The sequence below is a fragment of the Triturus cristatus genome, chromosome 7 (assembly GCF_964204655.1).
Source record: "Triturus cristatus chromosome 7, aTriCri1.1, whole genome shotgun sequence".
In the NCBI taxonomy this organism is placed as follows: domain Eukaryota; kingdom Metazoa; phylum Chordata; class Amphibia; order Caudata; family Salamandridae; genus Triturus; species Triturus cristatus.
This window is the reverse complement of record NC_140590.1, coordinates 1,289,488,529-1,289,514,329: the sequence shown is the minus strand read 5'-3', so window position 1 is coordinate 1,289,514,329 and position 25,801 is coordinate 1,289,488,529. Positions and strand designations below refer to the sequence as shown.

At 48.4% G+C, this 25,801-nt stretch overlaps 1 protein-coding gene across 2 annotated transcripts in view; it reads right to left on the bottom strand.

Annotated features, from left to right (window-relative positions):
• LOC146811909 (structure-specific endonuclease subunit slx1-like) overlaps nt 1-25,801 on the bottom strand; it is a 279,754-nt gene that overhangs the window by 111,177 nt on the left and 142,776 nt on the right. For both annotated transcript variants that reach the window (XM_085618865.1, XM_085618866.1), the window contains 2 exons: nt 22,854-22,905; nt 16,984-17,376 (listed from right to left, as the gene is read on the bottom strand). In XM_085618865.1, coding sequence (XP_085474991.1) covers nt 16,984-17,376; nt 22,854-22,905 — 445 coding nt within the window. The remainder of the gene's footprint in view (nt 1-16,983; nt 17,377-22,853; nt 22,906-25,801) is intronic.

The window sequence follows — 25,801 nt, the reverse complement described above, 5'->3', positions numbered from 1 at the left end:
AGTGACGTTATTAATTTTGTTTTTCTTAAGTCTTTTAATAATCGCTGCAAGTATATTGTTGCACATATATTATCCTATTTCTAAACATGTTTACAATGTTACTGCTGAACATTCTTTTAGTGAATTACCCCCGCATGAGTTGTCATATAGATTTGCGCTGCGCAATAACACTTTCATTAGTATGTTACATCATTCCCATCAGGCTAGCAATGCTACAAATTGTTGGATATGTGGCCGACTCCCTCCCTATCAGAATTATAAGGGAATTCTGCCTCTCTTTCCATATCCGTTCACACACAATGGCTCCTGTGGAGCATGGTTTAGTTTAATTAATTCCTTAGATTCAAACTCTGCAGTTTATCAAGACAACTGGGTATGGGGAAACCTGAACTTAGTTTTACTCAAAGTCTGCTACCCTGACAAGGAGGGACTTCCCAAAAGAACAGGAACTGATCTAGAAAATGAAGTATATGGATTAGGGAATTTCACGCTTAATCTCATGATCCTGAATGTTGAATCCGAAGCTGCACCAATTTCGCCCGCCATGTCAGTATTTCCAGTTAAAGGTGAATTATGTGTAAGAAAGAATGGTTCCATACATATGGGCCATAGTAGATGCACCACTGTAATAGAATTCAGTGATCAAGGCAAGTCTACATTTAGAGCTTCTCGCCATTCCTACTTCGTATGTGGTCAGACTGCATATATACGTTTGCCTCTAGATTGGGATGGTACCTGCTACATTGGGTTCCTTTTGCCACCTGTTTTCCTAGCTCCTCCTGATTATCATAGAAATACTCATTTAGTACACAATAGAGAACGAAGAGATCTCCCAATAGTCGATTACACTGAGACAGCATGGGAAAAATACACAGATTTCAATAAAGGTCTCTTTCCCTATATAGGTACAGTTACCAATAGCAAGCTGATACGTAGATTAACCAGAACCCTTGAAGCAGTAGTGAACGAAACTATTTCCGCCTTAGGCAATTTAACAGAAGAGCAGTCTGCTATGCGGATTGTTGTGCTTCAAAATCGTCTTGTCCTTGACGTCATCCTGGCCGATAGGGGCGGAGCTTGTAGGGTCATCGGATCAAGCTGTTGCATTTTCATACCAGAAAATTCGCCATCTGTATATAAAGCCATAACTCGCCTTCATAAGATTGTAAGCCAGATACACCAGAATCCAGGCACCTGGACTTGGTCCGGTTGGTTTTGGAGTGTATTATCTACCTTTGGATGGAGGGTCCTATCCTTCCTAGGTATTGGCTTTCTCATACTATTCAGTTGCTGCTTATGCCTACAATGTGGACCAGCGATTTGTGGTCTGTGTGCCACATCGTGTATTCCACCACCAAGATTTCATTCATCCCAGAAGAAAAAAGAAGAACAAATGATGCTATATGAACAGATCAACGGATTGATGAAGATTGATATCTCTTAAGGGCAAGTAGGGGACAAGGAGGGAATGTGGAAATATGGATTTTTATGATCAGTTATGTCCCCTATCTTGGACCCCAACGGTTTCATGTATAAATCACAAGTACATGTATGTTCCCTCCAGTTCCAGTTATGAAGACGCAAACACATGTGTTTGCACCGCCAACATGTCCTCTTTCAGATCCGCCATGAATGGGTCGGATATTCCATTCCTAAGTATGAAAGGCCACCGGCTTTATATGGTTCATTTATCCCATTTTTCAGTCCAGGCGAGTAGGCCCTGATTCTGCCATTAAGCCTTTTTCTGCCTTCTGCCTCTGAAAGCTCCAGTCTGAGCTCGCATCTGTATCCATGAACTTTGTCCTATTCCCTGCGCGGCTAACGGTGCCTGACTCCAGCCTGTTGCCTGCCAAAAACTGTATTTCACCTTCGAGATTATCTGCTCCGCTCCCCATCCAATGCATTCCTGTCTAGTAGTTTAAGTAAACATTCTTCCAGCTACGGAGCAAAGGGCCCGGCTTCTCTGTCTTTATGCAAGTAATTCATAGCCCTGTTACTATGGAAGATTTCTGCCCTCGCATCTAGTGTAGACACTTAGACGCTTGTACACGCACTAACAGTCAGTATAGTCAGTATAGAATAAGATTCTATCCTAAGAGACCTCTCTTTTTGGATAACACAGTTCTTTAAACATAGGATGTTAGATATGATTTGAGATTAGGTTGACTTGACCCCCCAGACTTCTGTCTCCACATGTAGAGCTAAATGTCAAGTCCCCTTCACCCCCTAGTTGCACGTCAATCACACGTCATGTTGCTGCGCGCGCATCTCTGCCGAGTATTTCTGCTGACATTGCGAAATTCTTTCATGAAACCACCCTATTGTGACATCATACCTGATGACGTTCTTTAGTTACACCCATTTTAGTTACGCATGTATGTTTTTATCTTTGTTATCAACTGTTACGCCTCCTGCATCTGTTTCACTGTAATGCCTATTGTATAAAAATGATTACTTGTCAATAAAGTTGGTCCTTCACTTCCTGAACCTTCGTGGTGATGGAATATGGAGTCCATCAATTCGAATTGATTTTGGAATAAAGCCCGTTCCGAACCTCTAATACCACGGATTCTGCCTCTTATTTTACTGAGCTATTATTATTAATTTTCCGCATCAAATTAAGTTCCGGTAATTAAATTATTTACCACAGGAGACGGAAGTATACACCAAAAGAATGAACAGCAATAGGTGAAAGAGCTATGCTCTTTTGGCTTGAGCTAAGATGTGATGGTCTCTCACCAGTGGCTGAAAGAAGTTGGCTACAAAAACAGACCGTGAATAAAAAGTGTAACCCCAAAGCACATAGTATACATACCATCAACGCTAGGTATATTTAGACGGCTGCACTGTCAAAATGAGATCTGAAATCCCCTTGTTATGAGATCAGTGCATGTGATTTCAAAACCAAATGTGTGAGATTACAGGCTCATTCCGACTCCCAAACCCTTTGCGAATGCATCATTTACCTGTGGGAATTACGGTTATTGCATTGTTTCTGTAGTTTATCCATGCCATGTTGACCACTACTCGGAGTTTGGAGGCCAGAATAGAGAATAACCTGTGCCTTCTGCTTTATTTTACACTACAGGAGCAGGTTTTCTCGGTTTCTGACCTGTTTGTGAAGTTGCTTATAGTAATATCTGGAGGGATTTGAATGGAGAAACAAATATGCATCCATGTGCAAATTTCAATCAACATGGAATCCGATATCAGATACACTACGAACACCATTTGTGACCGATCGCAGATTCTACGCAGTACTTGGAACGAGAAAGTTAGTGTTAAAACCAATAGACACTCATGGCAATATTCCCATGCTCCCAATAAGGACATTTTACCTGGTAAAGTGGAATTAACTACCCTTGATCAAGTATTGTGCTGAGGGTGTGTGTGTGTGGGGAAGGGGGGGGGGGGGGGTTGCAATCTTCCATCTCTCAGCTATGATTAATGAGGCCGATTCATTTTGAACATTTATAAAAGGGCCCATGGTGAACATGTCAGCCTCGATGGTGGGGACACGGAGTTGGAAGTAAGGTCGACCACCAAGAAAGTTACACTTGGTTTATGGGACAGAAAAAGGTGATTATCACAGAGCATAGCAAGGGGTATAATGAAGATCTAGACTCGAGGTTTGTAAGTGTTTCCAGGTACCATCGAAGTACAGCAGACACAAGAGCCTGAAGGACATTCTGGCAAAGTGCTTCGGCCAATGGAAAAAACAGCGAGGGCCAGAAAAGGCGATGGACCGATTATCAGACGAAATCCTAAATCTGTATCTAAAGACATGTTCTTCCCTCAAGGGTACATAATGACGAGTGTCCCCAGTTCACGCATTTCAGTAGTAGTGTACCTGGAAAGCTAAAACGTAGAACTGAATGAATAATGTGACTTTTTAAAGGGCCGCTATTTACTCAAGACATACCTGTACATGGTGTGCACAGTTGATAAGCAGCCGGATGTGCAAATACATCTGTTTATCTTTTTTTTTGTCCACTGGGAAAAGCTTTTTCCTTAAACCTCCCAACTCCAAGGAGAATCCCTTTCACTAACATCTCCACCAGGTTTTGTGGTGATCCATTCCTTTCTCTCCCGAGAGGGGGAGTTACTGCAGCCTTTTGGTGGAGCAAAACTCCAACCATTTCCAGGATGGGAGAGGGGTGGATAAGAGCTTGTGAACTGCCACAAACACTTACGTTTGTGGTTGCGTTCACTAACTTACAAGGCAAACCGTGTCTTGATCTGGCCTCTCCCCACCCCTAGTGCTAGGTTTACAATAGCATAAATGTACACAATCTTGTCTTACAGTGTAGTAAAACGTTATGCCCTCGAGGTAGCCATTCATGGACTACTATCTGGAGTAAATGAAATCATGAACTGCTATAAATGTGGGTTTACACACGTATATGGGTTTGTGGTTCGGTTTTGATGTTTCCTCATGCAGAAGAACATATTGTGCAAACATAAAAGCAAAGGCCTGTACAATGACAAATTGGATATTCACGCCTTCAACTGTGTAACACACCAGTTTGTGGCTCCGAACCTCTGAGGCCAGTGGGATGATGGAAGCATATCTAAGAAGCCTGAGCCTGAAATAGATGCCTTTAGTGGCATATATAATTTGAAGGAGGAAAGAAGGCCTGGTATGTATCACACTTGCGAAAATACAGAAGGGGAGAGAGCCTGAAATAGATGCCTTTAGTGGCATATATAATTTGAAGGAGGAAAGAAGGCCTGGTATGTATCACACTTGCGAAAATACAGAAGGGGAGTGAGCACATGTGCTCGGAGTGCAGCAGCTGGATGGCTGAGAGGGAAGAGAAAGTGGCTTGCGTGATGAGCGAGGTCGAGAAATAAATGTTCAATGTTGTCTTTGAATGAATAATGTGTTTTGATAAAGGGCGACATGTGCTCCAACCCAAGCGTCCTGGCGCTTGTTGCAATAAAGATAAACAGGAAGCTAAACCCTCTCAGGGAGACTGGTGCCTCAAAAGGGAAGAAGGGATATGAACGAGACAGAAGCAAATCTCTTTAAAGAGATGAGTCTTTAAAAGAGCCTTAAAAATGGATCGACTGAGGAGATACTCCAAAGGTGTTCCAGAAGAGAATTTCAAGACTTAGGAGCCAGAAAAATAAAAGAGTGGCCACCAGATCTTGATTTCGGTATCCTAGGGATGCACAACAGAATCTGATGAGTTGAACGTAGATTTCTAAGGGGTCGGTACCTTTGAATCCTATCTTGGATGTGGGCCGGGCCTGTCTGTTGCATTGCCCTGAATGTAAAATCAAGGGCTTTGAATTTTATTCTTTGGTTTATTGGTAACCAATGAACAGTTCTCAGGCCCCTTCGGACAGAGTAACGTTGTGGAATGTTCAGCCCCAGATGGGCAACATCACAAAATAAAATGATAGATGGAGTGTTGAAACTTTTCAAACGCTCAACCCCAGTCACAGATCTGGGTGTAATCCATTGTTATTTTGCTTGCCACATCACCTCAGTTTGGACCCAGCCAAATGCAAATCAGTCTTGACTCAGCTCCCTATGGGAACAGTCTAGCCTGAACTTCCAAGCCAGGTCCTCCCTGGACTGGAAACAAGTATCCTGGAACAGGTTTCAGGGTATCAACCCTCATCAGCCAGTGTAGCTTGAATCCAGTGGCGCAGCGAGCAATGGACCCACGTCTGGGCCACATAGCAACAACAACAAAATAAAATGGGCATCAGCATTCTGAAACTGCTGTAGTCTATTGATCAATTCTTGAGGAGACCCAAGAAGGAAAACATCTGCATAGTCTAACCTTGATGTAATTAAGGCAGGAATAATGACCTACCCTTTGTTATCTGGCAGAAATGTAAGCGTCTTTCGCAGTGATTTCAATAGAGCAAATGAGTTCAGGCAAATGCAGCTCTTGTGCATTCAATCGGCTTCTGCCAAAAGGCAGCCATGAAAGATGGCTTTGGCCAAATTCTCTAGGTGATTGAAGGCATACATTAACTGAGGGTCATCAGCATTTAACACAGCATTGAAGCCCCAAGATTATACAATAGAGGCAAGGTGGGCCATATATATGTTAAATAGGGTGGGGCTAAGAGCCAAACCATGTGGCACGCCACAATTATCCTCTTTACATTCCGAGATGTAGGGGGATAGATATACTGTTTGTTTTCTGCCAGAGAGGGAATATTTTATCCAACTCCACATGGTCCCTACTTTACAAGCTCCTTCCAGCTGCAGTAATAGGATGTCATGATACACCATATAAAAGCAAGAGATAAGTCAAGCAGTGCTATTATGGACTTTAGAGCCGGGTCTGGTGGCTTAGTGGACTAATACCTCCACTATAGGGGCCTGTGTTCGACCTCTTGATCACAGGCTCAATAAAATGAGTACCATTGCGTTGGGTAACAATAAACATCTGTTATTCAGCGCCAAGATACCCTTGGAAGAATGTGTGCTTTACAAATACATGTTATGTTATGTTAAGATCAAGCTGGATTTTGATGAAATCAGTCACTTCTAGCTGGGCTGATTCCGTGCTAATGTCCGCACAGCAGCTGGACTGTGGGGGGTGTAAAAATTATTTTCATCAATAAATTTGGTGTTTTGATTATTGACCAAAGATTCTAACATCTTCCCTAGCACAGGGAGAAAAGGTATGAGTGGTTGTATGAAACAACCATGCATGCATTAACCACGTATGCAGCGCAGTCTTAACTACGACTGTGTCTTTACCACTCATGTCTCTACCACGCACACCTATAAAATGCATTTTATTGTAAAGGCATTATTGGTAAAGGGATATGCGCAGTAACGTTCACACCCCAGACCCCCCCCCCCACCCTGAGCCCTAAAACTCGAAACCTCAACCCTACAATACACCCCAACCTAGCCCTAAAAACTAACCCGACGCCCCACCCTGAGCCCTAAAACCCAGCCCCCTGCCCAAAAAACGACCCCATCCCCACTGCCCTGAGCAATGAAACTGTCCGCCAGCCCTGAAAACTTCCCCTTACCCACCGCCCGCACCCTAAATACTAGCCCCCAGCTTGAAACACTAGCCCCCAAAACCTGGCTTCCAACTCCACTTACCAAGCCGCGTCCCTGTCCTTCCTCTTCCAATCCTTCCTGTTCCTCTCTCCGCCCATCCGCTTTACATCTAGACTGCTGACTGCCCTAACCACGCATATGCATGGTTAATGTGTGTGGTTAAGGCATGTGTCTGGTTCAGGCAGGTGTTGTAATGCTTGAGTAGAAACGGCACGCGTGGCTTCGTTCACGTTGTAAATGCCATTTCCCATATGGATCTATAGTTAGCCGAGTTGAGTGGGTCCAAGTTAGTTTTTTTTTTAAAGTGGAAACACTAGTGTCTTTGTCCAGCTTGTGAGCACTGATTCTAATGAAAGATTAAATAAGGAATGAATCTGCTGATTTAAGAAATTGATCGTATGCTTAATCACAAGCAGTGGGCATATATTATCTAGCAGGGAGCCAGATTAGGCTCCTGGCTGATCATTTCAGTATCCTTTAGAGAAATCTTTTTTAAAGGAGCTGGCTGAGAGACATTGCCCTAAGATATTAGCGAAGACCTAGGGAAGAAATGATCCTTATTATCTATAAAGCTGGAATAGATATTAGCAACTTTATCATGAGAACAAATTGACACATTTTCCGCAAACTCCCGAGAAGAAGGAATAATTGCTTTCCTGAATTAGGATTCAAAAAGGAATCCTTAATTTTAAATATAATTCTGTGTGCATTTTCTGCTTCATCAATTTGTTTTGAAAACATGCAAGCCTTAGCACTTCTTATGTTTATCCTGAATTGTTTAAAAGCAGCTTTATAAAATAAGTTCATCCTCAGCTACATATTTACGTTGCCACTTCCGCTCTAGCTTTTTTGCATTCTACTCGTCAGATAGCCATAGAGAAGAAATAGAAGTCATTTTACTGCAGTTCTTTTTCAGGGGCACTATTGTATCGAAATTCATCTAGAGATTTAAATAGAGTGATGTGATAGCAGTATCAATGTCTCCTGACTGATCAACCTTAACTTGAGAACAGGATATATTCAAGGCTGCGTCAGAGATGGAATGCCAAGAGCGATATAAACCACCTTATTTGCTTTGAGAAACATGCTAGAGAGAACATTCTAAGTGAAAAGGGACTAGATATAGTCAGACCAAGCTAAAGGTCCTGGATTTCCTACTTCCAAAGTGGGAAAATTAGAGAAGATAACATCTAAAGTGTGGCCACCGTTATCTGTGGGGGAAACAGCCATTTGGACTAATTTGAAGTCAGACATAACTTCAGTCAGCTGTTCAGCAGCTTAACAGAAGGGGTCATCAACATGTAAATTACAGTCACATAATATCATAAAATTAGTGTATTGGGGGAAAAAAAAGAAAAAGGGGGGCATGATGGCTTTAGATAAAGCCTTGATGAATTGAGTGTCAGACTTAGGGGGGCGATATAAGAGGACTCCAGAGAGCGAGAAATGATAAGAGATCTTAATGGTAAAAGCAAGGGCCTCAGTCTTGCCCAGTAAGTGGAACTGCTGAATAGATCAGAGAAACTGTGAACGATAAATAACTGCCGCACCACCACCTGCTGAACCAGCTCTGTCTAAATGTGAAATTAAATAGCCATTGTAGGAGAGTAGGGTCTGCTTTCTATGTTCACCCCCACTTTTTGCTTTTGCTTTACTGGTTTTCGACTTAGATGTGGCTGTGGGCCTGCTAATCAGACCCACAGCCCTGCTGTTCTCTCTCTAAATTGATACTATGTACTTTAGGTGCATAACCCATTTGGATAGGATCACCTTATTGGCCCCTGTACAGTGTACCCTAGGTACCCAGGGCATAGGTGTACCCTAGGCCTACCAGGGGCTGCAGCATGCATTATGCCACCCCTGGCCTGGCCTTCCATTTTGACACAACTGGCTGATCACTCAGCTGGGGCAAGGTCGTGTAATTACCCCTTGCTTAGGTGTAGTATTCCTATACCTAGCTTACATATAGACACATGTGTACCTATCAGTCACTCCTATGGCAGGCCTTAACAATCCTGGAGGCAGAGTGCTTGGTAACATGTGAGATGGTGCTCTAGCATGAGCTGAGCCTGTCTGCAGCTTTCGGAACCATGTCCTTATAGCTGTTCTATGATATAGCCTACCATATACTCTTAAAGTGCCTTATAATCTTAAACGGTTATGGTAACTATGGTTTGGCTTTATCGAAACATGTCGTGTAAGGTGTCTAACACTGTGGAATAATACCCCCATACCATTTCTGGACATGAGGATATTATTCCCCCCTTCTAGAGGGAAAGACATGTTAAAATCATACTTCACTGTTAGCCTCTGACCAAAGCCTCAGCATCACAAAATGGATGCTGCTGCCACGACACAAGTCTGACCTCCTGCTGCTGGGAGTGATCCCAGCCAGGGAGGCCTGGACAATAGGTTTCCTGCTTGGGGAGGTGCTAGCACCTCCCCAGACAGCCTTTAGTGTATTGGGGCAGGGTGGGCTGAAAGGAATGAGACATGCCTGGGGCACACAAGGTGTTCCTTGCATAGTCCAGTTCAAACCGGCGCTGGGGTACTCCAGCCCCAGCTCTGGCGCGAAACTGGACAAAGAGAAGTGGGTGTAACCACACCCTCCCAGGTCCCACCCATAAGGCGTGACCTAGCAGGTATCCCAGCCCCCCAGATTAGTATAAGAGTGGGAGTTGGGCCTCAAGACTTTAGATTATCCTGAACCTGCAACTTGAACAGAAACTCTGGACCTTCGACATTCGACGAAAGAAGAAGACTGAAGAATCTCCCTTGTGGCCAAGGAGTGGCTACCCTGTGCAAACAGGCACCATCAAGAGACTACCCTTTGCTTTGCTCCAGTTCTACGAGGGACCGACTGCAGAGCCCGACCAGAGCCTTGACTTCCAGACTTCTCCGACGCTGATCCACATCCACAGCCGTGCTGAGATCCGTGGAGGCGACGAGAGACGTGGGACCGGCTACCTGGGAAAAGTGGCTAGTATCTTCAAGCGCAGCTTCTGAGGCACCCTCGAAGTTGTGCACCGGGGATTGAGAAGCCCCAACCCCAAGCACCATCTGCACCGAAGATCAGCCCCCCACACTCCACGAGTCCTGCGTGGGGCCCCTCTGCATTTTCCTGCTTGCCGCGTCTGTCCGGTTGCTTGCCCGCTGGCTAGTGGCCTTTGAGACGACGCACCCTGAAATCTTCAGCGCTGGTTTGGCTCCTCCAGACTGGCTCCCGCTTCTCTGCAAAGAAGAAGCACCCCAGACCTTCCTGGTCTGCACCAGAAGCAAGTCCTCCGTTCTTCGTGGGTTCCGCTTGCCAAGGCTTGGTGAGTCCTAGTCCAACTTCGACGCCGCCGACAGCAAGAGCCTTCGTGGGACAGCTCGCCTCCTGGTCCTGGTCGTCCTCGACACTTCCTGGTCCTCGTGGCTGCAGCGACAAGCTTCACCTTCACCTGCAATCTTCACGACATCGCCTGGTTCCTTCCTGGTTCCACGTGGTCACTGGCTAGTGACCTTGACTCTGTCCCTTCTGCTTGCAGGTCTCCTCTCTTCTTGATCCCAGCCTTGGGATCCACCGAACACTCTTCATCTGACTGCCTGTCAGCATCTTTCTTCAGGCATCCATAGGAGTCGACGACGAAACCCGACGCAACTTCACCCCTATGCACCCGCAGCCTATGGGCTAGGTAACTTGGGTACTCCGGTGCTCATCAGGATAGTGACTATCCTAGTGTCTAGTTTTCCAGTCTCGACTTCCTAGCTACTCCGGAAGTGTCCTAAATCTATCTATTTCTAAACTGTACTATTGCTAGTGACTTTTACGCATTACGCGTGAGTGTTTCCACTCTGCACCTGAATCTCGTGGGCCTCCCACTTCCTAACCTTTGGTAGTATAGTGTAGCCCCAGCGATTCCCTAGGCCTAGGCCTATCCTATTTCCGTGACAGTGGTCCTTATACCACTTATTTAGTATATGGTTTGCGTGGCCCCTAGGGCCTAACTGTATTACTTACCTGTGTGACTTAATGTATGCATAAATAAAACTGTGTTGTACTTACCTCTAATCTCATAAAGAGTGCTGAGGGTTTGTCTAGAATAAATACACTTTATTTTATATATATATCTGTTGTGGTGTCCTTTCATTTGGTATTCAAGGGATTATATATGGTATCACAGCTGGCTTCACATGCCATTCAGAGTTTAGCCTAAGACTGCTCTTGTCCATGCTCCCACTAGGATAGCTGGTCTATAAGGTTGACTTTACAACCAATCACCATAAGGGTATTTGGACTGATATAAGGTGTACACTAGAACTAGTGACATCATACATCAGGCCAACTTCTCACAGCCATTGACAAGGGCAGATTTGAGATCAGGTCCTGAACTGTGTTTCAACCAACTTTCCGTAAGGAAAATAAGATCCCAGGTATTATCTTGTAGGATCTCAATATTTCTATTTTGTGTTCGGGGAGTGATCTGACATTGATTAACCATGCTGTTATAAGTCCAGCTGTGTTTCCAGAGTGAGGTAGGTTCAAGCGACCCGTGTAAGTGGGTCTTGTGCCTGGGAGTAATTTAAAAACACAATTAGGGCATATAAACAGGCAGTTACTCTCTAAGTCACATGAGAGTTGATAGTTACATTTAGTTGGCTGGGCATGCAGGAGAGGGTCTTTTACTATACCAGGCTCTTTTTACTAGGTCCAGCGATAGATGCCCCGGTTACTTACTGGTAATCTTCATTACTTCGAGTATAGTCTTCCTCGCCACATGACTAACAAAGTGAGCTTCAGCTCCACACCAGAACCCTCCAAAGCAAAAAAGTCAGCCTCCCATGCCTACCATCCCTTCCCAATATGGCCGACCATTACACACCTGACCTCTAGAAGAGGCGGGGCGGCCCAACCCCACAGCCTGAAACTACCAAGCATAAACATGAAGCCGATAGCCAGACAGGGCGGGAGAGATGGGAACTCATGTGGCGAGGAAGACTATACTCGGAGTAATAAAGATTACCGGTAAGTAACCGGGGCATTACCTCCTCGTTAGTCTTCCTCGCCACATGACTAACAAAGTGAGCACATACCAAAACCAAGCGGCTTCATGGAAACTCACAAGAAACCAACGGATCAGAAAGGGACGCCCACAGAGGAGGGCAAACCCAACAGACCAGATGAGTGGAACCACCCAAGAGAGAGGCAACCACGAGCAGGAAGAACCAGCCCTGGACAGAAAGACACTGGAAGGGCCGAAAACCCGGACCTTCGAGACACGAAGAGTCACCAGAAAATCCGCCTTAACCAAAAGCTTAAGGAGGACAGAGAAGGTACGGAACCAGACCGTACGGAGCCAAAAGCAACCGCAAACAGGCCCCAGAACAGCAACCAGGTCCAATTACACCAAGACCGCCCAACAGACAGCCAAAACTGAGAGGGGAGCAGAAGCCCAGACAGAGGAACTGAGGGCATCCCCACCACAGCAACCCAACAACAAGCATTTACAATGCAATGGTCTCGCCTTTTGCGTAAGTTGGAGCTATTGGTATTGTAAATGACAAACTTTTTTATTTATGCGTTGGTTTTGAAAACAGATAAATAAATGGCATAGTCATTTACAATGCCAATAGCTTTAGCTCTCGCAAAGGCGAGACCTATTGCATCTATACACACACACACACACACACACCGAGCCCCACACACACAATCCTTTGGTGAATATGTAGTGTTGGAAGGGGTCCACAGGGGGCACAGCGGTGGGGAAACGAGTGGGACAGAGGGCAAAAGGGGCACAAAAGGGAAAAAACGAGTGGCGCAGAAGGGCACAGAAAAACGAGAGGAACAGAGGGCAGAAGGGCACAAAAAAACGAGTGGAACAGAGGGCACAAACAACGAGAGGAGCAGAGGGCAGAAAGGCACAAAAAAAAGAGGGAAACGAGTGGAACAGAGGACAGAAAGGCACAAAAACGAGTGGCACGGAGGGCAGAAGGGCACAAAAGACGAGAGGAGCAGAGGGCAGAAAGGCACAAAAACGAGTGGAACAGAGGCAGAAGGGCACAAAAACGAGAGGGGCAGAAAGGAACAAAAAAAGAGGGGAAACGAGTGGAACAGAGGACAGAAAGGCACAAAAAAAGAGGGAAAAACGAGGGGCAAAGAGGGCAGAAAGGCACAAAAAAAGAGGGAAAAACGAGTGGCACAGAGGGCAGAAAGGCACAAAAACGAGTGGCACAGAGGGCAGAAGGGCACAAAAACGAGAGGAGCAGAGGGCAGAAAGGAACAAAAAAAAGAGGGAAAGGAACAAAAAAAAGAGGGAAACGAGTGGAACAGAGGACAGAAATGCACAAAAAAAGAGAGAAAAACGAGTGGCACAGAGGGCAGAAAGGCACAAAAACGAGTGGCGCAGAAGGGCACAAAAGAGCCACACACCGACCCACACACACACAATCCTTAGGTGAATATGTAGTGTTGGAAGGGGTCCACAGCGGCGGGGAAACCAGTGGGACAGAGGGCAAAAGGGACACAAAAGGGAAAAAAAACGAAGGGCACAAAAAAAACGAAAGGAACAGAGGGCAGAAAGGCACAAAACACGAGGGAAAAACTAGTGGCACAGAGGGCAGAAGGGCGCAAAAAAACGAGTGGAACAGAGGGCAGAAAAAACGAGAGGAGCAGAGGGCAGAAAGGCACAAAACAAGAGGGAAACGAGTGGAACAGAGGACAGAAAGGCACAAAAAGAGAGGGAAAAACGAGTGGAACAGAGGGCAGAAAGGCACAAATAACCTGCCTAGGTGAAGAATCAAGCTGGGCGTGCAGGGGATGGTCCTCTCGTTCTCCGGCTGAAGCGCCAGTTACAGGACATGCAATCACCCAGTCTGTCTGTGATTGGCTGCCCATGTAGCAGGCGGCTAGTGATTGGCCCACGCCTGCTGCCGGGGTCTTGCAATTGGACTGTAAAGTCACACGTGACCAGAGGGAGTCACGCGCTTTCCGGGAACCCGCCAGGTAGGACATAAACAAAACAAACCCAAGGAAAGAAGCATGGAGGGTCCGGGGCAGCGGAGGCAGCACCGGAGGGGGTGAAGAGCATCACCGGAGAAGGGCAGACCAACAGCAAGTGAGTGCAAGGGGGAAGAAACAGAAAATGATATTTTGGGAGGGTGGGAGGAGTGTCGGCAGCGGCGGGGTTTGTGCGCGCGCGTGTGTCTGTGTGTGTGCGTCTGCGCAAGCGCGTCCACAGACCCCAACCCCAATCGCTGCGCGTGCCCTGGTCTGTCTCCCTTGAGAGGCATCTCGGCGACAATAGGTCTCGAGAGCGAGACCTCAAAAGCCATAGCAGAAAAGAGACGCAGTCCGATAGAAACACAGCAACACCGCATGGTGGACCACCAACCGTGGGAGAGCCGAAACCACCAGAGTAACGGGGCAGCGGAACCAGCCGCAATCAAACAGACTGGCAGGAGCCGCAAGAATGGATAGGGGTGCAAAGGAAGCCCAAAAAAGACAAGGGCCACCACAACCCCACCCGCCAGGACACAAACAGGCGGGACACGGACCCCAGTCGCAAAAAGGACCCCCCGGAAGGGTGCGCAACACCAAGGAGAGGACCCAGGCAGGCACCCGGCCACCAAGGGAACCCAACTGGCCAACAGTGAAAAGGGGAAGGCCCACAAGGCCGCCCACAGAGCTCAAAAGAGTGGAAGGAACCAGACCCAAGGCCAAGCCACCAGAAAGGAAGCGAACAAGCACCAGACGCCACCAGGCAGAAGAAAGCACAGAGAGCCCGGCAGGGAGAGGAACGCAGCACGGAGAAGCGAGACCACCCCGCACAGGGACCAAGCAACCTAGCAACGTCCCACAAGAAGGAACCGAAGCCAGCACCCAGGCGGGCAACAACTAGACCTGGCCCAGCCAAATAAAGAAGACCCGACAGGACCAGGAGCGTACCGGGAGGAACAGCCACAGGCAGAAACACACCCAAGGGGAGAAGGACAGAAGAGCTAGGCGAACGAGCCAGAGCCAAGTCAACACTCCCAGGGAGCCACCCGAGCTAGTAGGCCCAGGACCCCAAAACAAGGGAGAAAGAAGAAAAGGACACAAAGTCCACACCGGAAGCGCAGGGCCCCGCCTGGGAGAGGAGAACCGGGAGCCCCAACACCCCTCGGACACTCAAAAGCACCGCTGGAAACAAAAACCACCACGGGGAAGCAAGAAGCTGGGGCAGGACAAAAACCCGCGCCCACAGAGGTAAAACACGGACCACCGAGCAACAGCCCCCAAGTCCACCATCCGCAGCAGCAGACGCCAATGGAGAAGCACCCAGGCGAGCACCACCAACAGGACAAATGCTCTGGCCAGGCAAAACAATCCCAGAACCCCTGGAAGAAAAGGGACCCCAGGAAAGCGCAAAGCCGGGAGTCCGGACGAGAAGGCCGAAGAGCCAACACCGGGGACACAAACCAGAATAAAAGTGACCCAGGGAAGGACCGCACCATCGCGCCAAAAAAACAACAGGGGCAAACCCCGCAAACCCCCGGGAACACGAGGCAGGGGAGCAACCGCCATGGAGAGCAGCAGGGCAATAATAGTAATAATCCACATTTGTTAAGCGCGAACAATCACCCGTAAGGGTCTCTAGGCGCTGGAGGCCGTTGGGAAGATTGGGCAAGCTATTGCCCAGAGTCACATGGTGCTGGGCTAATCTGCCGCTTGCGCAGGGGATCGAACATTGACCCCTAGATTCCGGAGTCAGTCGCCCTGGCCGCGGCGCCACACCTCTTCCTCGAAGAGGCAGGGCTGGGGCAAAGCCCAGAGAAGCCAAGGAACAGTCGACATAAGGCAGACCAACAGACCCAGCACCGACCGGGAACCTATGCACGCCCCAAAGGACATCAAAGGCCGCCAAAACCCGGGAAGGGGAACCCAGAACAGAAAGACCACTGGCCCAAAAAGGAAGTGTCCGAAGATGCGGAGCCACAACCCACACAAGACAAGGGCCCCACCGGAGACCTAGCCAACAGCACCTGGTATTCCCAGGAGGACTCCCCTCAAGGTGCCAACCATTCCAGACCCTGTTTAACTACCCAGAACAAACGAGATCAGATGCTCCCAGGGTAGTATGGCCATAGGGCCCCGGAAGACCAAGTACGGGAAGCAGGAGGATACATCAAAATGCCAAGGCGCAGCACCCCAAAACTGTGGCAGCAAGCCACCCCTCCGTGCCTAAAGATACCAGAGATGGTGCCACAGAGAGGAAAGAAGGGGACACCCAACCACCTCACCAGATCAACCGAATGTAATCCAGTCAACAATGGGCGAACGACTCCCCTCACAATCAGAATCCCCCACAACCTTGTGAAGGGGACACTAGAAAAAGAAGTGAACACAAAAGCAAGAGGAGCAAGAAGCCCCAACCACTAGGCCACAGCGACACACGGACAAGGGAAGGCACAACCAGGGCCCCACAAAATGCAGAAAAACATACTCGGCCATACCGTTAGACGGAAGCACCCTACGGGATGATGGGGACCCTGTGCCACAGGGCCAAGGAGGCCAAAAACAAGCTGCACTGAGGAGAGCCACACTCCTGGTGCAACATAAGCAGAAGACGAGGAGGGCAGAAAAAAAACACACTGCGCCTCCGCCCAACACAGTGTCCCAAGCCCCAGTAGGGACTCGGGGAATGTGAAAGAAACCGACGAGGAAAGATGGCAACATCCCAGTCCGTTTGTGCACCCACAGAAGCAGCCATGAGAAAGGACAGGCGCCAATAGCAGCCCGCCCCTATCAGAAATGCAGAAGGCAACAGCGCCTGTAAACCTGTATGCACAACCATTAGCAGTCAGAGAGGAGGCACTAATAGAGGTGAGAGCTTGGCAGACAGTACAGGTAGACATGTGATGTAAAAGACAGACCAATAACAGACAGACAGCTGGTGCTCTTAAGAACAAAGTTTTACCTGGATTCTCTGGCAGCAGACTCTGCACCTTTGCTTTGTGAAGTCCCTCTGAGAGCTCAGCAAGGGTTCCATGTCCCCAGCTGCCGACTCAGGTACTGATCCCTGCTCTGGAGCTCCTCGCTCTTTGCGCTGGGAACCCTTGGCTCTGGCCTTGGCCCGTACCTGTCCAAAGGATACAGGCATGTGCAATGGTGGCTCTAGTGCAGGGTGAAAGTCACGGCGGTACTCCTGTTTCAGCCAACGCACTGTTAGGGGCAGGCGGCACCAGGGGGCAACACGCAGCATGTGGGACATCACCCGCAGGTGGAATTCGAAACTAGATTCCTTCTTGGACTTGTGGCTGACATGTGTGAGTCGGCGTGAGGCATGTGGGTGCTGCCAGGCCCACTCAAACTGCAATGAAAAAGTAAAGCTTTAATATTAGGGACACTTCAAAAACATCAGTTTACTTCCTGCATGTGGGAGACCACAAAAGGAGAAGCCTGAGAAACTGAAGAAGACATAGGGAACCCATATATTACAAACACACAAGTATCAACAATGTTTCAAACCCAACTCAGAGCAGGGGGCGAATACACTAGGGAGGAAACAGTGGAGGAATATGGGAAACTACCAATCTTAACATAACAGAAGCAGTACTTAATATGTGACGGTGTTTGCAGGTGGTGGGCACCAACTCTCATTTTTAGGGAGCAGGACCTATTTTTCATTATGAAACTTTGACCCAGAGCAAGAGAGAGGAAAGCAGAAAAGGGGAAAAGAAGGAGGATGATAAAGGTAGGGAAACAGTGACAATGGAAGCAAATATAGATTAAAAAAAGATCCTGCAAAGGTGAGATTTAAAGACGGGAAGTGTAGGGCGAAGAAAGAGGAGAGAGATAGGATCAAGACTAGGCAATCTTGGATTCAGATTACCTTGGATTTTGGCACATGAGGATATATGTCTAATTAAAGAGTGTCCAGAAATGACCATTCCAGCTTATCACGGGGCAGAGTGAGAAAAGGAAAAACACTAGGAAAGAGGGGACAATAATATTGGCAGAAAGAGAATTTACAAGCACAAAGAAAAAATTACTTTTGGTAACGCTCTTTCTAGTGGATACTCTAACTGCAGATTCCTCACCTTTTTAATAATCCCCAGGCATCAGACTGGATTCTGAAATCTTTAATAGTACCCCTGCTCACCGGTAGGTGGAGTCGTGCAGCTCCGTGCCAACACAGTCACGCTCAGGAATTGATATGAGGAGACGCATATAAGCGTTACGCGTGCATGCTACCATTGTTTCTTTCTAGGCTGTCTGTGCTCCCAGGGAGAGAGCCATTAGTAGAATGGCTGTGATTAGTGTGCAGAGCTCTAGACTTGGGACCATTTTATATGGCGAAAAGGAGCCCAGTTCACAGAATAGGGAGGATCGATGAAGAATCTGCAGGTAGATATAGTATCCACCAGGAAAACCGTTATTAAACGTAAGTAACATGTTCTTCTGTTGGATACTTCTAACTGCAGATTCCTCACCTTTTGAATAGATACCAAAGCAGGTGGTCGGTCTGTGAACAACCCAAGGCCAAAAGGTCCTGCAAGACCAACTGGGCAAAGTGCCCTTCTCAAGGGACCTGGTTATCCAGGCAGTAGTGCTTTCTGAATGTATAAAAGGACGTCCACGTAGCAGACAGGCAAATATCCAGAACAGGCACACCTTGTGCCAATGCCATGGTAGCAGCCTTGCCTCAGATGGAATGACCCTGTAAGCTTTCCAAGGGATGGTTCTTGGCCAATGTGTAGTAGATTATGACACAAACCATGATCCAGCAAGAGATAGTTCTCTCCTCCACTGCTGTGCCTGTTTAGGTCGAGGGTGGGCAGTGCATGCGCTGCTCTGCGATGCATGCTGTATTCAGGTAGGGATTTGACGCTCCGCCCACTCTCCGCCCATATTTTTCATAGGCTTGTGTCATTGTCCATTGAGAACTGTGGCTGTTCATTGGTCAATATGCTAAGTCCCTCCTTAGTACTGCCTTTACTCATTTTGTAACCTCCCATGGCGACACCCCCGTCTCATGTGTTGTTACTCGGTAGGCTTTAATTACAGCTTCCGGGCACTATTTACTCTAATAGCTCTCTCCTAAAGCTTTAAAAAAAAAATTATAGCATGGGCACCCATAGCATTTGCGAGAGTTTAAGCTATCGGCATTGTAAATGACAATGCTTTTTATCTGTTTTAAAAGCAACACATTAATAAAAGGCATTTTCATTTACAATGCCAATAGCTCAAATTCTCGTAAATGTGACACCTATTGCATTGCAAATGCTTGTTTTCACTACCATGAACCCAACAAAGAGCTGAAAATCCACTTGACGGGCTTTGGTATGATCATTGTAAAAACCAAGGGCTCTTTTAAGTGCTAAATGATGGACTTTTTCCTGCTCCTTAGAGGGATGAGACACAGCAAAGAATGCCGGGAGGATGATGCTTTGCCTGACATGGAAAGGAGTCCCACTTTCGAGAGAAAGAAGGCTTCAAGTCTTAAAGACTAGGGCCTGATAATGAGTTTGGCGGAGTGGGGAGGGACACCACAGCCCCACTCCCACACTGCCAAACTCCATCACTGCCCGGCGCCGGATTACAAATTGTAATCCAGGCAGGGAGGTTCTGCGGCGGCTGGCCCACGGCACTGCCTTTGAAAGGCTCATAAAAAGCCTAAGAAAGGAAGCTCCATGGGACCGCCACAGCACGTTCCAGTACAGCATAGACTGTAAAGTCCAGGCCGTGAAGGAACTTGGAGTGAAGAAAGACAGAGGGGCACACCATGTCCCCCTTGATTGCACCCCTGTGAACTGTGGCACCATGGGGCCCTGTAGGGCCACCTTAGTTTCCTCACTGCCACCCTTTTCATTGCGGGCTCACCACCATGAAAAGGAGGGCAGTGAGGAAACTCATAATATGCTTGGCAGTGCAGCAGCTGCACCAACAGCATATTGTGGTCTCAAACCGCTGCAAGACTGCAAGGGATCACGGATCACTTGCGGTATCAGCGGTCCTATGGTAGTCCAACTGCCATTATCATAATACAGCTGTTGGTCTGCCGATGCAGTAGTTGCCACATTGCCAAAGTGGGTTTGGCGGTCCATCAGACCACCAAAATCATAATCAGCCCCAAGTTGTCTGGAAATTAAGTTGTGAATGGCGGAATGACAGAGCGGGCTTGGAGCTCGCGCGCACACACAATGTAATGACAATGAAGAAAACTGCCCATCTTCAGCAGCCATTCATCTAGTTTGGGAAAGACTGGAACTCCTGACCTCCCAAGATGCTCTGCAACTTCGGTCATCACTTTTGTGAACACTTGAAGGGCACTGGTGAGGCCAAAGGGGAGCACAGCAAACCAAAAGTGATCCTGCCCCACAGTGAACCGCAGATAGTGTTAGGGATGTGGAAATAAGTGTCCTGCAGGTCCAACATTATCATCCAATCTCCAGGGTCGGGGCAGACTAGACATGGGCTAGAGTAAGCATCTTGAATTTGTCCTTCCACAAGAAGGTGTTGAGAGGGAGAAGTTCTAAAATAGGACGAAGGCCTCCGTCCTACTTCGGCACAAGGAAGCAGCAGGTGAAACACCTATTTCTTACTTCCGGGGCAAGAACCTTCTCTATGGCTGCTTTAGATAAAAGGGCCAACACTTCTAAATGCAAAAGTGACAGATGGTTCGCTGTCAGCCACTGAGTGGGTGGTGGGAAGTAAGGCGGGATGAAAAAAAAGGGAACGCGTAACCCTGCTGGCAAGATCCACTTGTCCTAAGTGATGGTGCCTGGAAGGGCACACTAGAGGTTTTGTGGCTGTGGCAGCAGGGGTAACAGAGGGTCGGTCTTTTCACTGCCACTGTTGTCCACGTTGTCTGTGGGTACCGCTGCCTCAGTAACAAAAAGGCTGTAGAGTCTACCGTGCTGTCAGTACTGAAAGCCCCTATCATAGCCATTGAGGTGGCAAAACTGCTGCTGAAACTGAGGTGTTGTAGCAGAAGATACTGAGGGCTGAGTTAGGGTAGATTGGACATACCTGGAGAAGTCCGTAGACTTCATGCAGGCATGTTTCCTAAAAGTTACGTTTGTGTAAATTGCCCGACTAAGGCAATTGGTTGTGTCCAACCCACCGTAAATTGTGAATTTTACCGCATTGTGGTCATACTGAATGGCTTGTGTAATTGTGGAGTGCAAGTCTTCCAGTACAGCAGATAGTATGTAAGCAACAAAACCCCAAAAGGTATGAGTACGACAGCCCAATAGGCAGCTGGCGTAGACGGACCATAATGCAAGAGAACATAAGTTTGCTAAAGGTTTTGAGGTGCTTCAAGCTCTCTATCAGGTGGGCTGGCAGGGAAGGCATAGGGGTTGATCCTGATTATGGATATGTGCACCACCAACCTTTCTAGAATGGGATGCTGCATTAGGAAAGCGGGGTCACCTGGGGCTGGACGGGTGCTGCTTGCTATTAGCTTATTTACTGGCACTCATGAATGTGGCTTTGAGCACCTCACTAAAAAGGCAGCAGGGGCTCTGTAGTAGTCTGTTTGGGATGGAGAACTTCGGTGAGAACATTAGTTTTTCACCTCTATAGTGGCCAATTGAGGTTAAGAACCTCAGCTGCCCTTCAGATCACCACTGTGAAGAAGGCACTTTCTTCAGTATCCGGCCCAGGTGGAGATCAGGGATGATCTGGGCCCTACCTTGACGCAAGAGCAGAGTATCAAAATCTGATTGGTTGCCAGAAAGCTGTGGACCCAGTGGGATCAGGGTGCAGCCTTGGTTGAAGTTGAAGTGGAGTCAGCTTGGATTCACAGAGGACGATTGGTTGCGCTTTATCGTCCTCGATGCTCCAGGGTCTGGAGAGAGTTGTGGCCCGCAATGGGACCAGAGGCTCCCACTGGCAATGAGGGCACACCGAGTTGGAGGTCCTAATGGTTGCTTAGGACCCAGAGCTGTGCCAGAGGGAGCTGGCAAAGAGCCAAAAGAGTAGCATAGCTTCATGGATTTTGTGGATTTGCTTTGGTGTCACCAAGGGACCCGGAAGGAAACTTGCATTGCCACATGATGAAAGTTGGAATCGGCTGCAAAGGAAATCAAGTTTGGGGGCAAGACCAAGAGGTGTATTTATGCCCTCGCATCTAAGAATGCCAAACCCCACTTGGACGCCTTATGGTTCATTTTTAACTTACCCGAGGACTTTGACCATGATGAAAATATGCCGCAAGTAACAACTTCGGGAGCGGCAATGGGAAGTTCCTTTTAACATTGACCGTGTGGAGTCTTACAGTGCTTGGTGACATGCAGCTTTGCCTCATGGTCCATGATGCCCCTGGGATTTATTAATGCACAGTTGCTGTAGGTCTTGGAGTTGTAATCCGACCTAAAGCACCTAAGGCAAATCTGGTGGGGATCTGTCACAGCCATTTGCTTGTAACAGTGTCTACAAGGTTTGAACCCTGTGGTTTTAGGGAGTGACATTTTCCCTTGCACACTGGTATTTAAAGTTACATTTTGAGAAAGTAGCCTTGTGAAGAGGTGAGGGCAACTCCGGATTCGCGTCTGGTGGTGCGGAAAGAAAAGAAATGACATCGACACGCATTAATGGCGCTTATGAGCGGTTCTGCATGTCACTTCCAGAGCGGAACAATTTTGGCCCGGAGCTGCACGGTGCTACCTACTGGTATGTAGTGGTGCTGCTGAAGATTTTCCAGATCCAGCCTGATGCCTAGGTAATATTCAAACATGAAGAAACTGTGGTTAGAAGTATCCATTCGAATAATAATTCATCTTATGTAGAAGCTACATTCAAGGAAGCTAAGAATACAGACATGAAAAGCAGCCTCCTCACCCGTAGGGCAGCGATGTCTGAAGGAAATCCATGGACGATGAGAACCATGTCCCTAAAATGAGAGAAGAGGGAGTGAGGACTGTGGACTGAGGAATAGTGGCTCAAAACCATGGAAAGGGAAGAATAAAATAAATACACTATCAAGTATTCTCCAGAACACGATTGGGGGAGGGACTAAGGTTATGCTGTACAATTGGAGGAATACACAAAATACACACTTCTTAAACAGCCCGGTAGAGGAGGAGAAGAGGCAAGGTTAGAAGGACATGAGCCCCTCACCGTACAGGAAATTCACAAAATACACCACTGAACTACACCCCAAAACAGAAATAACTGGTGCGACCAATGAGGAAATCAGTGTAGAAACCACAAAACAAACCCCTTACCAATCTAAAGAACATGAACGAAGAAGATAGGGACTGAGGCTGCCACAAAATACAGCAGCTGCTAAATACTTTTAGAAAATAAAGAAACAAAATACTAGTTAGTCATTTTTAGGTCTGGCCTAGAGATACCGTTAAATGTCTTGCAAGCTTCAAGGTGTGTGTGTATATCTTATCTGAAAGAAGCTATTAGTTATAGATTCCTTACACTAGAATTCCCCCCAGGTGACAGACTGGATCCGGAGAATTTTTCTTCATCAATACCCCTGTGAGTCGGTAGGTGGCGTCAGTGAACTCCGTGTCCGTCGCCGGGATGACGTCGCGGTGCCTACTTAGATGCCGCCCCAGCGTGCTGACATCAGTTCTCTCTTTTTCCACGCCAGCCTAGCGCAGATCTGGAGAGAGCTTGCCCCTTGGTCACTTTTTGACTAAACTTTTTTGACTTTTGTCGATGTCTTTTTTCGACTCCTCGTGCGCGAGGGATGATCTATCGTCGCACCGGATTCATGCCTTGTGACTCCAGTTACAAAATGATGCCCGTCACGGCACGGATCTGCACCTCGTGTGCCTCTGGTGCCTGGAGCGCGACCACGACCCGAAGTTGTGCTCTGACTGTCGGGCCATTGATCCGAAGTCTTTGCTGGAGTGGTCCTGAAAGCTTTTGGAGGCCGGCAGTTGATTCTGCGTCGCTCCCGGTCTCACTCAAGGGGAAGGTCTCAAGACTGGTCGCGGAGCCATCACACCTTGTCAAAGTCTTCGCACTCATTGAGCAAGTCGAAGCACAAGAAGAAGGGGAAGAAACACCGTTGTTCTTTGTCTTCTCTCTGTAGGTCGGCTGACGCGACGCGGGAACCGGAGCATCGTCGCTCTAAGGCTCTGTCTCCGATGCCTGATTCAGGGACGACTCCGCGCCTCTTTCCGTTTCCAGGAGCCGGAGCGTCCCCTGCCCAGCTTTGCGCATTTTACCAAGCCCTCCACTCCATCTCAGCCCCCCGACTCCACTAGTGCGCCTTTGGGGTCCGCGGAGCCATTTGGGGGCCTTCGATGCCGGCGGCTTCGGCCCTGGAGGGTCCCCATGTACCCAGGCCTAGATCTGGATTGATGCCGGTCGACTTACTCGACCTTCCCCGGTGCCGATCCTGGTGACGGCGTCTTCAGCGTTGGCCTTGCCCCCGGCCGACGCTGTCCTCATCTCCAAGATGGACCTGCAGATGGATCCACGTCAGCCGACGTCGAATCAGACGCCGGAGGGTACTTTTATTCCCTTGTTCATCCCAGGTGTTCCCTATCGCCCTGAGGTTGGTGGTGAGGAATGGGAGGGGTCACTGGACCCTTCAGCGGACCAGCTGGAAGAGCCGGACTGGAGAGAGAAATTGGGTGAAGCCAGTGGTCTGGATACCTTACCAGACCTTGGAATGCTCTCTCAACCTACCGTGGCTATGGAGGAGGGAGAGTCCTATGCAGTGGTGGTGCGTAGGGCAGCCGAGGTCTTGGGCCTGGAGCTCCCTAAGGCGGCAGTCAGGACTAACCTCCTGACAGAGGTGCTTCAACCTGTGGCAACTTCCTCTGAACCCCTCTTGCCCTTTAATGAAGCCCTCACAGACATCCTTCTGGCATCTGGTCCAGGACCAGCACAGAGGCGCCTGTGGAACGGACAATTGCCTGCCGCCCCCGCCCGGCTACGGGCAATCCCATTTTCCTCTCCCAACACCCTTCCCCCGAGATCTTGGTGGTCCAAGCCTCTTTGTTCAAGGGCACATTCCCTTCCGCACCCCCGGATAGGGAGTCCAAGAAGCTGGATCACCTTGGGAAGCGTATGTTCTCTTCCTCCAGCTTTAGGGCTGTGGGCCATTAATACCGCATGCCTCTTGGGCCGCTATACCCATACAGTCTAGATACGGTTGCGCAGGTGCTGCCTCAGTCTCCTACAGGCAGTGGCGGATGGGAGAGATGCAGTAAAATTCACAATCTGCTGTGGACTGGACACCGCCAACTCTCTGGGCAGAACGATTGCCATGTCGGAAGCCCTTCGGCACTACGCCTGGCTGAGGACGTCTGGTTTTACGGGGGATGTCCAGGCAACTTTGCTGGACATGCCCTTCAATGGCCATCGCCTGTTTGGTGACAAGGTGGACTCGGCGCTTAAACGTTTTAAGGATTCTTGGGCTACGGCCAGATCCTTAGGCCTTGCGGCGTCCTCCCGCCCCCCACAGTCTGCCTTTCGTGGCTGGAAGGGGCACCCCACCACGTCTGACCCAGTCCAGCCACCGGCCCACTCAAGCTGCCAAGCCTCTGCATGGCCGCAGTCGTGGGACCCAGCGACGCAGGTCTGGGAACCACCCTCCCCCCCCCCCCGCAGCAGCAGCCTCCAAACCCTCCTAGTCTTTCCTTTCAGGGACATCAGCGGCAAGTGGGTGGCAAGATTTGCCATCACCTCTCCCACTGGAAATCCATCACGTCAGACAGGTGGGTTTTGCAGACCGTCCGAAAGGGCTACTCCTTCCCCTTCAAGACTACCCCTCTCTTCATGCCACCGTCTCTCGATCGCATGTCGGAGAATCAATT